Source organism: Anastrepha obliqua, chromosome 4 (assembly GCF_027943255.1).
Source record: "Anastrepha obliqua isolate idAnaObli1 chromosome 4, idAnaObli1_1.0, whole genome shotgun sequence".
NCBI classification, from domain to species: domain Eukaryota; kingdom Metazoa; phylum Arthropoda; class Insecta; order Diptera; family Tephritidae; genus Anastrepha; species Anastrepha obliqua.
The window spans coordinates 88832430-88846631 of record NC_072895.1 but is presented as its reverse complement, the minus strand read 5'-3'; the positions used below and the strand labels follow the sequence as shown (position 1 = coordinate 88846631).

The 14202-nt window shown below is 37.9% G+C and overlaps 1 protein-coding gene across 1 annotated transcript; it reads left to right on the top strand.

Annotated features, from left to right (window-relative positions):
• The first annotated feature begins 2054 nt into the window (after window positions 1-2054).
• LOC129245318 (serine protease grass-like) lies at window positions 2055-7398 on the top strand. Its single transcript, XM_054883402.1, has 6 exons — window positions 2055-2233; window positions 2320-2453; window positions 2517-2935; window positions 5318-5496; window positions 6884-6982; window positions 7049-7398. The coding sequence occupies exons 1-6, from the start codon at window positions 2158-2160 to the stop codon at window positions 7381-7383; spliced, it is 1242 nt and encodes a 413-aa protein (XP_054739377.1). The 5' UTR covers window positions 2055-2157; the 3' UTR covers window positions 7384-7398.
• Window positions 7399-14202: the final 6804 nt, after the last annotated feature.

Sequence of the window (14202 nt, the reverse complement as noted above, 5' to 3'; positions counted from 1 at the left end):
TAAGTACCCGCGTTAGAAATGAAGACACCATTTTTTTTAAAAAGTTTATTTTTACTTTTTTAACATAGCCCTCTTTTAGAAAGATACACTTCTCCCAAGGCTCCGGCCATTTTTTGAAAGCCTCCAAAAAATAGGATTTGTCAAACTTTTCAAAATATTAATTAAATTTTTTCCCCGTGAGCCATTTCTTCAAGTTGGGGAACAAGAAAAAGTCCCAGAGACCCAGATCGGGTGAATACGGATGGTGCGGCAGCAATTTATAAGGTAATCCCGGGAGTTTGGCGGCGACAACTCCAGATGAATGTGCTGGTGCGTTATCGCCAAATGCGGCCGTGTCTCGTTCAATTTTTTGTGAAAGCGTTCCAATAACTCACTGTAGTATTGTCCAGTGATCGTTCTTCCTTTTTCTAAAAAATCCATGAGGATGACGCCGTTCGCATCCCAAAAAAACCTCGCCATGACCTTTCCGGCCGATGGTGATGTCTTCGTCTTCTGTGGAGCAGATTCACCGGTGACAACTGACGCAAAAATTACTTCGGATCTCGCTTAAATTACTTCAAACACCGCTTCGAAATTAACAGCCGCATCCGCTTGTTGTTGCTTATGAGCAATAGCGGCACCCATCGGGCCAACAATTTTGTTCATCGCCAACTTATCATGCAAAATGCCGCAATCAAGGAGGCAACCGATTGGCTGCTCACATGCGTACTAACAGTTAAGGAAGTAAATATTTACACCTGCAGCCAAGCGACAATAAGGGCCCTCGGGTAAATGACGGTGCATTCGAAACTGGTCAGGGAATGCCTTGCCCTCACTTGCGACTGCGTCCGAATTCTTTGACATAAGCCTCATCTGGGTTTCTGTCACAGCGACATTGCGGCAAACTGTGAGGCGGATGAGCTGGCCAGACAAGGGACATGTGAGGTGATTTCCCGCGAAGGGAGATAATTGGGATCCCCCTGACTGCCAGCGGTCTGCTCCTGGAAATATGGGCTTCGCGCTAACTCGGCAAAACTTTTAAGGTCGCGAAATCCTTCTGGCCACGTGTGGATTGGGGGCACTCGGGTCGTTTTTGCGTCGGATGTATGGAGGATGAGGTGGAATCATCTCAGCACCTTCTCTGTAGCTGCCTTGCTCTGGCGGGGTTAAGATCTAGGCCTCTTGGCTCTTACATCTTTGCTAAGCCTGCTGATATAGCTGGCTTTGACATTAAAAATCTGATGAAGCAACACTAAGCGGTTGACGCAAACGCTGCACAGTCATTGTTCAAAATCTAAGCTCCCTAAACCCATCCTCCTAACCATCTCACCACCACCCCTCCCCGCCTTCTCCTTGCATCGCATCGGTTTTCTCTTTCACCTTACCTCTTTCAAATGGTATCACAAAGGACGAATCCGTTTATCTTCGTCCAAGTCTGCTCATTCCTTGGGAAACCATTCCAACCTAACCTATCATGTAATATGGTATACATATTAATTGCGTTCCGATCGACACGCCTATGCCCTTTGTTATTTCGTGCACTTTCGTTCGTCGATCATGTCGTAGATTTTTTGAATGATCTCCTGGGCGCTCCTCATCAAAAACAGATATTCGCCCATGTTTAAATTCGTTGAACCAATATCTAGCTGTGGTCATAGATGGCGAAACGTCTCCATAGACAGCATCCAACTTTGCTTATATCTCGTCGCATTTATTCCCATCCAAAAACAAAAAGCGAATTACGGAACGATTCTGCTCTTTTTCCATCTTAGCGAAAATCACAAAACATGTTCAGCTCGAGTAGCTGCCAAATCCAAACTACTGGATCTTTTGTCTGAAATTTGTTTTGTCGTCGTGTGATAGATCGCAACACACGATTCTAACTCCAACTTTCCTCAAACACGGGTGCTTATTGAACCGTCCTCGTACTTAAACTAAGTGAGTAACGCCTTAGTTGTGGTATCAGCTTCGTCAATCTTAATCAGTTCCCTGAATGGCATTTCTCTAAAACTTGCGCTGGGTATATAAAGTGCATTCCAGCCGTTTTATGCTCGTTATTTGTATTTTACGCGAATTGTGGATTTTGGCGATCTGCCTTTCAGTGGATTACGTTAGGTGGCTGCTTAAATAGCAAATCAACGCAGTTGCAATTGAGTACTTGAATTAAGCGGCAGTGCAATGGCGGGACTTAATATTTCTTTGTATATATTTTTCGTAGTAATTTGTTGTTGTAATTGGAACAATATAATTGTTGGTAAGTTGTGCGCGGCATAGTAGTGATGCTAGCACACATTTTGAAATTAATAAAACGCGTTAACTGATATAAGAAATACTCTCAAGCTAGCAGGATTCGTTGCAGAACTCCAGCAAGAAAGATCGGCTACTGTGTCTGGCCTGAAAACTGTCCCGCGCTACGAGATACTATGATATATGAGGATTTGCTGAATAACCAGGACTGTGCAAATTCGGGACTTGTAAGAAATTTCCTATTTAAAGTTTAAAAGGACTTAATGACTAACTGATAATTTGTTGCATAGATTGGTGAAGTTGTCTGTTGTCCGCGCAGCAAATTTACTGGAAGTAGACGCCGTACAACTACCGGTAGCACTACAACTACAACTACCACTACAACTACAACTACACCTGCCACAACAACTACAACAACAGCAAAACCAAAAGTAGCTGCGTTACCTTCACGCTTTGGCCAACTCATAGCTGCACCCAATACCCCGAGTTCAGATTTGCTTAATTTGCATCCTGACGGCTTGGCATTGCTGAATAAGCAAAACTGTGGAAGAGTCCTGACCGATCGCGTAGCATTTGGTACAAGTACTTTTCTAGATGAATTTCCATGGGTCGCAATGTTACTCTATGCCAACAAGCAACCTCAATGTGGTGGTTCAGTAATAACGGAACGTTTTGTTTTAACAGCGGCGCATTGCATTAATGATGATCTGTGAGTATTGGCATTAAAGTTATACAACTCAGTACGAAATAGTAGTCCATAAACATTTTGGCTAATTTTGACTATCTTATTTTGTGATTTTTGTGAATATTTATTTTTATATTAAGAGTATGACAAGTTGTCTAAAAAATCCCATATACATTCTGTGAAAAAAATATCGGGAATTATTCATTTAAAAAGTGCGCGTTACACATAAGTCTACATTTTTTGTTTTTTTGCTGGATGTTGGTACAACTGTCCTCTATAGTGTCGCAGAGTTTGAGCCTGATCTGTCAACTAGCTTGTTTTTGGCATTTAATTATATCAGTCAACCGCAGGAGTGCTCTGCGATTTTCACTATGGATATAAATATCGAACAAAGAATTTGTCTTAAATTTTGTGCTTTGAACGGGATTTCGTATGCCGAATCGTTGAAAATGTTGCAGAAAGCCTATGACGAGTGTGCTTTATCAAAAACAAGGGTCTATGAGTGGTATAAGGCTATTACTGAGGGCCGAGAAGTCGTGGAAGATTTGCCCCAATCAGGTCGCCCATCAACGTTTTCAACGGATGAAAACATGGACAAAGTCAAGGAAATGGTGTTGGAAAACCATCACTTAAGTTTGAATGTCTTACGAATCAACTCACAACACGTTACACCACCAATTGCTCATGAGACGCGTGGCTGCTCGACTCGTTCCAAAAGAGGTGAATTTCTTTCAAAAATTCATCAGAAGCAGGTGGCTGAAGACATGCTTGAGCAAGTAAATTCGGACCGAACGTTTATTCAGCGCATCATAACAGGTAATGAGATATGGGTATATGAGTTTGACATGCAAACCAGTCAAGAGGCGGCTGAATGGCGTTATCCACATGAGCCAGCCGCAACACAAAAAACCACGTCAAAGTCGGTTAAAAGTGAAAGTCATCCTACTCGGTTTATTTGATTGTCATGGTATTGTGCCCTCGGAATTCATTCCAAATGGTTCTGCAGTAAATAAAGAATATTACTTGGAAATTACGCGACGTTTGAGAGAGAATATGCGTAGAAAATGGCCCAATTTGTGGAAAGAAAGCTCATGGATCTTGCCCCATGATAACGCACCGTCTCACAAGGCTCATAGTGTGAACACTTTTTTAACCAAAAACTCAACAAAAGTCATCGAACAACCACCGTGTTCACCGGATTTAGCCACCAGTGACTCTTTTCTTTTCCCAAAACTGAAATTGCCACTCCGCGGACGCCGCTTTGCGTCGATAGAGGCCATTAAGGAGAATTCTCTGAAAGAGCTGAAGAAGATCTCTTCAAACGCGTTTAAAAGGTGCTTTGATGACTGAACAATTCCCGGTACTTTTTTGACAGAATGTAGATATGAAATTGTAATACTTTTTTTAATGAAGATAGTTTTATTTAGTTATGTAAATATTAAAAACAAAATTTTAAATTTTCATTCGAAATGGTCGCTATCTGATTTTACACAGGCCTTCAAACGATTAGGCCATTCAGCTGCTCGAACCAAAGACTGTTTGAGACTCTGCAAATTTCTGTGACGTCTTCGACAGACTTTCTCCTCTAATTCTCAAGCTTTCTAAGAGATTATCCTGGAACACATTTTGCCTCGGTCTTAACCTCTTTTTCGCAGCAATGAAGAGATGTAAAGCCTTTATAAGACACTGCCCACCAGACCATTACGCAGACTGGATGGTGGCCACCCTGAACCCTTGGAACAACATTAGTAGCGGCTTTAGAAGTTCTAGCATAGATTTAGTCGTTTTGCTCATTAAAAACTTCTTCAAAAGTGAAAATTTTCTCATCTGTGAAAATCATTCCATGAAAAATATTTTCACAGCCGTTGACCGCGAGTTTAATTTTCTTCACGCGCGTTTTCAAAAGATAATCAGTTGAGCGACGGAAGGTTTTCATATGGAGATCATCTCTAATTAGTCTTGGCATGGATCTGGTCGATACATTCATTTCCCTGGACTAGATTTTCTATTTTCTAATTCTTTCTCGATCGGCGTTTGTGGCTGCAAAGACTAAGTAACTATGAGAACAATCGCTTCCATTCCGTTCGTGTTTGAGTTGGACTTTTTTCACAGATGACTTTTTTCAATTTGTGAACTAATGAAACTGCCCTATTAAAACTGAGAGGTGCTCTATTAAAAATTGAGAATGCCATCAACGGTAAATTTAGATACGTTTGAGAACTAACATTTGAGATTTAAGAAAATGGTTAGTTATCAAATCCTTCTCAACTTGCGATCGGACCAAAATGTTTATAGGGAAATTACTTTCTTACCAACACAAAATATTGTTAGTTACTCAAAAACGCGTTTATTAACGAGATTTCATTTAATTTTATTTATTTATTTTTTATTTATTAAAATATGTAGACAAATCGTGCGCTTGGGAGAACACACAGTGTCCACTGAAAGTGATTGCAAAGCTGGAGTGTGTCTCACATACAAGGAATTTGGCATCGAAAAAGTCTTCAAGCATCCAAACTACAATTTTATGGAAAAGATCAAAGATATCGCTTTGATCAAACTTAATGGAACTGTTACATTTACAAGTAAGTAAATTATAAATATCGTAAAGTATAGAAGACTTGAAAATACTTTTGCACAAATTTTATTTTTGACTATACTAGGTTAGGTCAGGTTGAAGCGGTTGTCCTGTGGCACACACTCAGGCTCATAGCCCGTTGTTATGCCGCGTGGGGAGCTTGTCCCTAACTCTGTTAAAACCAGTGTGTGCTTTTCAAAAAGTTTAGAATATCTCTGATATCTATAGAACGTAGATCTTCCAACTCACTAAAAAATTATTTACCCAGAATAGTAAACCTGCGTCTGGATAGAGCAGGACAGTGGCACAGTCGGTGCGAGATTCTCGCTTCCTCGTCCTCATCTAGACAACTTCTGCAGAAGACATATGTTTGCACAACCATCTTTTGACGTGTATATCTATTAGGCAGCGCCCCGTTATGACTGAGATCAGCAGAGATTCAGAGATGGCTTAGTAGAGATTCTGTGGCATTTGGTGGCTGCCTTGGAGGTTGTCGGCCGCTCTGTGAGGGATTTTGTCGCCACCTGGCTATCAGTGAAAATGTAGATATCATTTACGGATATCGCATCACACTGTATCAGTGTCACAGCTTTCATTATTGCCATCAGTTCAGCCTCACACTACAGTAGACGTGGAGCTGAAAACTGAGGGAGATCCCCAGACCTGCGTGACTACCATTCGGAGTTCACAGAGAGAACGTAGGTTCGAATCTCGGTGAAACACCAACTCCTGCGGTTGCTCCTCGGTAGGCAATGGCAAACCTCCGAGTGTATTTCTGCCATGAAAAAGCTCCTCATAAAAATATCTGGCGTTCGGAGTCGGCTTGAAACTGTAGGTCCTTCCATTTGTGGAACAACATCAAGACGCACACCCAAAATAGGAGGAAGAGCTCAGTCAAACACCCAAAAAGGGTGTACGCGTCAATTATATATATATATATATATATATATACATATAATTCTGATGTATATATATATAATTCTGATATATATATAATTCTGATGAAATTTTAAGTTTGTGCATGTTTTTGATTTCTATTTACAAATTCTTTTTTTTTGTCGGGACAACTAGCAAGTGCAGCACTCAGACATAAATTAAGTCGATTGTACTACACTTAGATTCTCTTTTAATTTTCTTTATATCTACCCGAACTCCGAAGAAATCTGAATAGATCTTGTGGTGCCAGGGAGCCACGATGGTCGCTTCTTAACACATCAGTGCCAAAGACCTCACACCTGATTCGTAGAAGGGACCAACGTAGTGGACCAAAGAAGTTGGCCTCAGAGCCCATCTTAGCTAAGGAGTCAGAGGTCTCGTTAACCACGATACCTACGTGTCTTACTTAGTATCTCTAAACTGTTTTTATATTTTTTGTTTTATTTCCAAAACTACAGTCAACATCAAACCTATTTGCTTGCCAACGCAACCAGGGGCATTTGAAATACCGCCGAATAGTAATTTAACCGTTGCTGGCTGGGGGCTAACAGAAAACAGTAAGTGTTGCTTACAGTAAGTGTTGAATATTTTATTTACAATGCACTTCCATTCCATACATACAGATGAACCAGCTGATATTCTACAGAAGGGTCTACTGAAACTTGAGGAACTGGATGTTTGTAAGGAGATATATATCAGGTACTTGATTGATGATTCAAAAATTTGCACCCGTGCCGGTGTAAACAACTCCGTTTCCTGTCCGGGCGATTCTGGTGGTCCACTGTTTTGGAAAGACCCACAACGCATGATTTGGGGCATGTATATGGAACGTTACACGCAAATTGGTTTAGTTTCCTTTGGTTATAAGAACGGGTGCGGTGCTCTCACTACTGTGCCGTTTATGTATGAAAGTGTTGCAAACTCCATGGCATGGATAACACACACAATTTTGAACTGAAAGGGGGTTTCGAAAAAGTTACCAAAAATGAAAATGTTGAAATTTAAAAGTATTTTAGAAAAATAATTTTATAATTTAATAGTATTTTAATAAAATAATTTTCATCATAGCTGCTTCATATTTCTAAAGAAGATGTAAAGAGAATACAAAAATGTATGAAACGAAAGACTTGGGGTCATATTTACATCGAAAATATTGTTTTCTAAACATATAGACTTTATGATTGCCAATTCTAGATTTATGCTCGGCTTTGTAGTACGGAATTCAGAGGAACTCCTGGATCTTACTACTCTGAAGAATTTGTATTTTTCTCTTGATAGATCAAACCTCGACTATTGCAGCATTATCTCGGATCCATTCTGTAAGTTTCGGGAATTAGCATTTTTACCGAAGTCTTTTATTTAAACAATAAACAATAATTATGTCATAACTTTATCAATTATATATGCGCTGTTGCTGTTAACAACCTCTTCCTACCTCTCGACCAATTTGCTGATGCCGTTCTGGCAGAAATCGCCTGGTCTGGTGTCAAAGAAGTTTTTGATCCAGTTTTTAGTAACTTCATTGTAATCGAAGGTAACGCCCTTCATATGGCTGGACAGGGAGCGGAAAAGATGGTAATCGTCGGTCTAAGGTCCAGAGAATACGGCGGATGCTGAAGGACCTCCCATTTGAGCTCTTAGAGTACAGTTTTGACGTCTTGTGCAATATGGGGCCTGGCGTTGTCGTGAAGGAGTATGGCGAGCAGGTCTTTTCAGTCGAATAGCCTCATTGACGTGGTGTAGCTGAACAGAGCTGTTTGTTGACCGTGACATTCTTTCCGATCATTTCTCAGTGCACCATACCCTCCCAGTCCCATCAAACACATCATGATCTTCGGGTGAAGATCCGGCCAACCACTCCTTTCTTTGCTTCATATTGATGTATTGGCAACTTCTCTCATCTCCCCTGACGATTCGGTACAAAAAACATTGTTTATGACTGCGTGTTGCTCGATGGCGGGCGAGATACTGAGACTTAATTTGAAGGCGACTTTCTTTGTTTTTTCGTTGAGCTCGTGAGGCACCCGGGCCCCCAATTTTTCTGTGAATCCCATTTAATGAAGCTGATTGAAAAATGTTTTATGATAACAGTTCATTTTTTCATTTGGTGACCGTTCACCTTCGAAAGTGATTAGAGACGTTCTTCATCGAATTCAGAAAGCCTTCCGCTGAGGGACGTGTCATCGACGTCAAAGTCGCCATTTTTGAACTTTGCAAACCATTTTCATGCCTTGGACTCGCCTATGACACCTTCTTCCTGCACGTTGAAAATTTCCCGGCCTGCTTTGGCAGCTTTTTGACCTCGATGAAAAGCAAAGAAGTGCAGGTGTCGAAAATGTTAATTTTTGCCTCCTGGGTATTGCATTTCTAAGCCTCAAAACTAATACAAAATTAAATAACTCAAAAATACAATAACATAGATTTGTGGAGCAGAAAGAGTTCTATGGAATGAATACTTACACTTTGCCCAACAGCAAAGAAATCGTTGTAAAATAAAAGAAAATATAAGAACGCTATGAACTTATTTCCCAACCGAATTTATGGATTTATCATTAAGATTTGGGAAGGTTCAGAAACTTTCCATTACATTTGCCATTCATTTCCTTTGTTGGCTTTGTAGTTCGCCTGTATATAAAAGTAGATGTCTTTTATTAGCATTGCCAGAAATGGAAAGAATAATTTTATCGGTAAGAGTCATGCTAGGAATAATATCAAGTGCCACCTCTTACTTGAGCTAATACTTTTTAATTCTCCTAATCGTAACCCTGAACACAACAATACCAATCTTCTTTTCCTTATTTTTTTAATATTTTATTATAATTTTAGTCGTCAAAATTTAGACTTATTCTCTAACTCACGACAGAATTTAAGTCAAAACTTAAGGGGGTAGTATGGTATTTTTTTTTTTTTTATTTTTTTTTTTTAATTATTCTATAACATCTTAAGATTATTGTGTGAAAGTTTGAAGTGCATTAGACTAAAATTGACAAAGACACAAATGATTAAGTATCTACCTCTCCAACCGGATTTCACGCTTCACAAATCTTTAAACGCGTTTTTCTCACACTTGCCTTTTTTACGGTCGGTGTCCACTGTAGATTCATATCTACTGCACCGATTCTTTTCAAATTTGGTTTTTTTGTTTCTTTACTTTATTCACGAGGTAATGACGTCGAGTTTTTTTTTTTTAAATTTTGTCATATTTTAAAACAACAAAGTTTTCAAGTTTTTTTTTATGAAAAATCGGTGTTTTGACTTCAAAGCGCTTTAAAAAATTAAAAAAAAAAAAAAAAAAAAAAATCGACGTTGTTACCTGCGAAACTTTATTAGCTGATGAAATCAATTTGGTTTTTTGATTTTAGTTGATCCAGTAATGAGTTCTGAGGGACACCGCAATAAAACTTTTTTATGAGACGTCCGCGAAGATTCGCTGCCACCAACTCATTTCTTCATAAAAATCAATGAAAATTTCACACAATATTCTTTAAATATGACTTTATAATGAAGTAATTTTAAAATTTTGAATAAATCAACTGTGTCGACAAAAAAAATTTCGAAAAATATGCTTGTTTTACACCGAATTAACCATACTACCCCCTTAATCTAAAGATACACTTTTTGAATTGTGGGCTCACCTTATTGTACCTCACCTTATTGTTTACCATATCTTATATTTAAGGTTTAACATTAGTAATCTATTTGAGTTGTATTTTAATGGATGAATGAATGAAATAAAGATAAATATACTTGTATAAAGTAACTGTGGGCAGGCGCGCAACCAGGATTTCATTTTGCAGTGGTCTTTGTATAAAATTTTTTCAATGTTCTAAAAAAAGTAGAATAAGACAAAAGAAAAACCTTTTTTTTAATGAAACCAAATTAAATCTAGATCGTAATGGAAGAAATAAAGTTATTTATTCGGATGAAAACATGATGGAAAGAATAATGAGATGGCGCATATGGTGGTACCGTTACTTTGCTCTCAGCGAATTTGACGTTTGAGTTACGTGGTTTAGCACCAGTATGGTCAGATTACCATTTTCGCAACTTGATTTAGCTTTTTTTTGTTATTTAGTTTCGCAGCTTTAGTTCTTTCTTCATGACATTTTTCTAGCCTGTTCTAATTAAAAGTAATGTTTATAATTTTGTAAACTATATATTTTTTGAAGTAAAAACTTCTTTAGAATCGTTGGGAGTGATTTGAGAAAAAGTGAAACGAAAAAAGCGACACTCTTGGCTACGAATATTACATATACACGTAGCGACGAACTAAATAACTTTTAGGCCAGCGCCGACAGCATGGCGCGATAGCCGAGCGGCTAGCAATGTGAGCTTCCGATCCAAAATCCTTGGTTCGAATCACAAGAAAAAAAATTTTTTTATACAGTTATTTTATTTTATTTTATGATATGTTTATGAGGAGCTTTTTTCATGGCAGAAATTCACTCGGTGTTTTGCCATTGCCTGCTGAGGGGTGAGCGCTATTAGAAAAATAGTTTTCCTAAATTTGTGTGTTTTCACCGAGATTCGAACTGACGTTCTCTCTGTGAATTCTGAATAGTAGTCACGCACCAACCCATTCGGCTACGGCGTTTGTTTAATTTTACTGATGCAAAAATGAGGAAAAATATATGAATAAAGTTTGCTTACTGTTTACACATTTTCCAAAGGTGACGGAGAACCAAAAAAAAAGTCGATTTTCAAACAAATACGAGTGCATATGTGTAATTGTGTTAGAGTTTCGGTCACGCCCCAGCCAAACCTGCGTGCATATGTGTTTGTAACATTCAAAAAAATGTAATTGTGTTAGAGTTTCGGTCACGCAGGTTTTGCTGGGGACGCTCATAATAGCAACCGCGTGTGTATTTTTATATTCGTAAATATTTTCATTTTTAAATATTAACCGCAATTATGCCGAAAAATAATGCAGAAAAGTGTCGTGAATATCGACAAAAAAAAAAAAATCAATAAATAGCATCACGGAATTCATTCACGAAAATTTAATAAAGTATACACCAGAAGTATCGCGGATACTTAGAAAAGATTACGATAAAGTTCCAATGATTTTAAGTGGCGATTTTAACGTAAATTTTGCATTGGACACAGCGGTTCCTTCAATTGACTTTCTCAATACAACATTCAATTTAAAAATGTGTAACAATCGCACTGAATCGACAACACGATCAAAAACAACCATTGACGCGGTATTTCAAAGACATGTTGACAACATCGAAACCAAAGCATTTGTATCATATTTTAGCTATCATAAGCCTCTCGTATCATTTGTTGAAATTGAGGATGAATAATAATAAAATGAAGAAAATAAAATATGAACTTTATAGCAATATTATAATGAACCTATAATTATACATCTTGCTCCTAATGCTGCTTTCGTCTTATTCTCTCTCAGTTTGTTTTACGGAAGGTTTCACTTCTATCGCGTCTAACCGTTAGACTGGTGTTTTTTAAATTAGTTCAATAATTCACTCAGTTTTATTTAGCTTTACTTTTTTAACATCAGGTCGCATTGCCCGCGATTGCAGTTGTTGTTGGTGTTCTTCTGCTCTCAGCAGTCAAATCTCTCTCTCGCTACTGCAGTGTTGCCCAGCTTTGGAAATAAAAACGCACTAAACTGCCCATTTAAATAAAATAAAACACCAAATTTTTATTGAATTACTTAAACAACTTTGTATGCGTGTCGAATTGTCTTTAAAATGTGCCTTCACTACATATTATAAAACAAAGTCGCTTTTTCTGTCCCTATGCCCCCTTGAATGCTTATATCTTTAAAACTACGCAACGGATTTTGATGCGATTTTTTTTTTAAAGATAGATTGATTGAAGAGGAAGGTTTATATCAATATACTGTGAAGAAATATATACAGGGGGCGTGGCAATCGGTCAAAATGTGGCAAAAAACATAATTTTTTTGTTTTTAACGGCCATAAATCATAAACGAATGAACCAATTAAAATGAAACTTTCTTGAAGTTTAACTTTGAAATATTTACTTTCGTTCTGCATCAAAAAAAATAATTGATTTATTTGTTATTTAACCAAAATTGTTTAAACAAAAGCAGCTCTTTTTCCAAAAAAAGCTGTTTGTGTTTTGTTCGCTGTCAACCGAATGAAGCAACAGGCGTTAAGCGATAATCTCACCACACCTCATTAATGTTGAATTACATCGTATTTACGAATCGCTCGCATTATTTCATTTCGGACGTATGTACATATGTATGTATGTATGTACTGAATTCCATGTAATTATTGTATATGTACATACAATTTTACAGCGAAATAAACCGATATTTTCACGTTCTATATTAGTAAATCGCACATAATTAAAATACAGTTTTTGAATAGTTTTTATTGATTCGGAGCGCGTTAAGTTTGCTATCGATTCCATACAATAACATTTTTTGTCATTTACTTTTTACGACAACTAATAGCTTATTTTCGAAGCGATTTCAACAAATCTATGTACATATATGGCTCTTTACAGCATATAATTGAAAATAATATTTTTCAAGATTTTACATCAGTAATTAGTAATTGAGATCTACCGGAAAAATTGCGTTAGCTGTTGCGTCATCCGGCATTGCCGCTACTCTTTTGGAAGGAGGCCGAGCCGCACACTCTACAATCAAGCTCCCGCTGAAATTCGCCACCGATGATGATAACAGCGTCTGTAGTTTTTCTAAACAGAGCAATACAGGAAAATTGATGCGTGACTGCTCATGAATAGCCTGGGACGAAGCTACCATGTCAAACAAGACGTCTGTGGAAGCACTGGATAGGACAATGCGCGATTTGCGCAACAAAAATTCACCTATGGGTGGATGTACAATTCTGTTCTCAGGAGATTTCCGTCAAATCCTACCAGTTGTGACTCGAGGAATACGTGCTGACGAAATAAATGCTTCGCTAAAAAGATTCCACCTTTGGTCGCATGTCAATAAATTAGAGCTTAAAACTAATATGAGGGTTTCGTCATCTTCACGTGAGAACAGGCTATTTCCAGAGATGCTGCTAAAAGTTGGCAATGGAGAATTAACACAAAGTGAGGGAAGGATTAACCTAGAAAACCTTTGTGTTTTGATAGACAACATCCAAGAGTTAGTCAACAATGCTTGGTTTAAAGAGAGAGCTATTCTGTCACCAACTAACGAACAAGTAGATAAAGTAAATAACTTGATTATTTCAAAGATTGATGCGCCGACAAAAATATACTACTCGGTCGATAATGTGCTCGATTTGGAAGAAGCCGCTCATTTTCCTATAGAATTTATAAATTCTTTGAAACCGTCTGGACTCCCTCCTCACAAAATGGAGCTGAAAATAGGTTGTCCTGTTATTTTATTAAGAAACCTAAATCCACCTAAACTTTGCAATGGCACGCGTTTGCTGGTAAAATCACTGAAAACTTTCATAATAGAGTGCACTATACTCACAGGATGTGGTACCGGAGAAGATGTATTGATTCCCCGAATCCCTCTGATACCATCGGATCTACCATTCCAATTTAAACGCTTACAATTTCCGGTAAAGACATCTTTTGCAATGACCATTGATTAATCTCAGGGTCAAACATTCAACTTTGCAGGCTTAGATTTGAGCGTTGACTGTTTTTCACATGGCCAACTGTATGTCGCTCTTTCAAGAGTAACCTCTAGAGAAAACATGTTTGTATTGTCTAATGACAAGAAAGCTATGAACGTTGTATATAAAGACATTCAGTAATATATTAATTGTTGTAAAAATAAATAAATACATACATA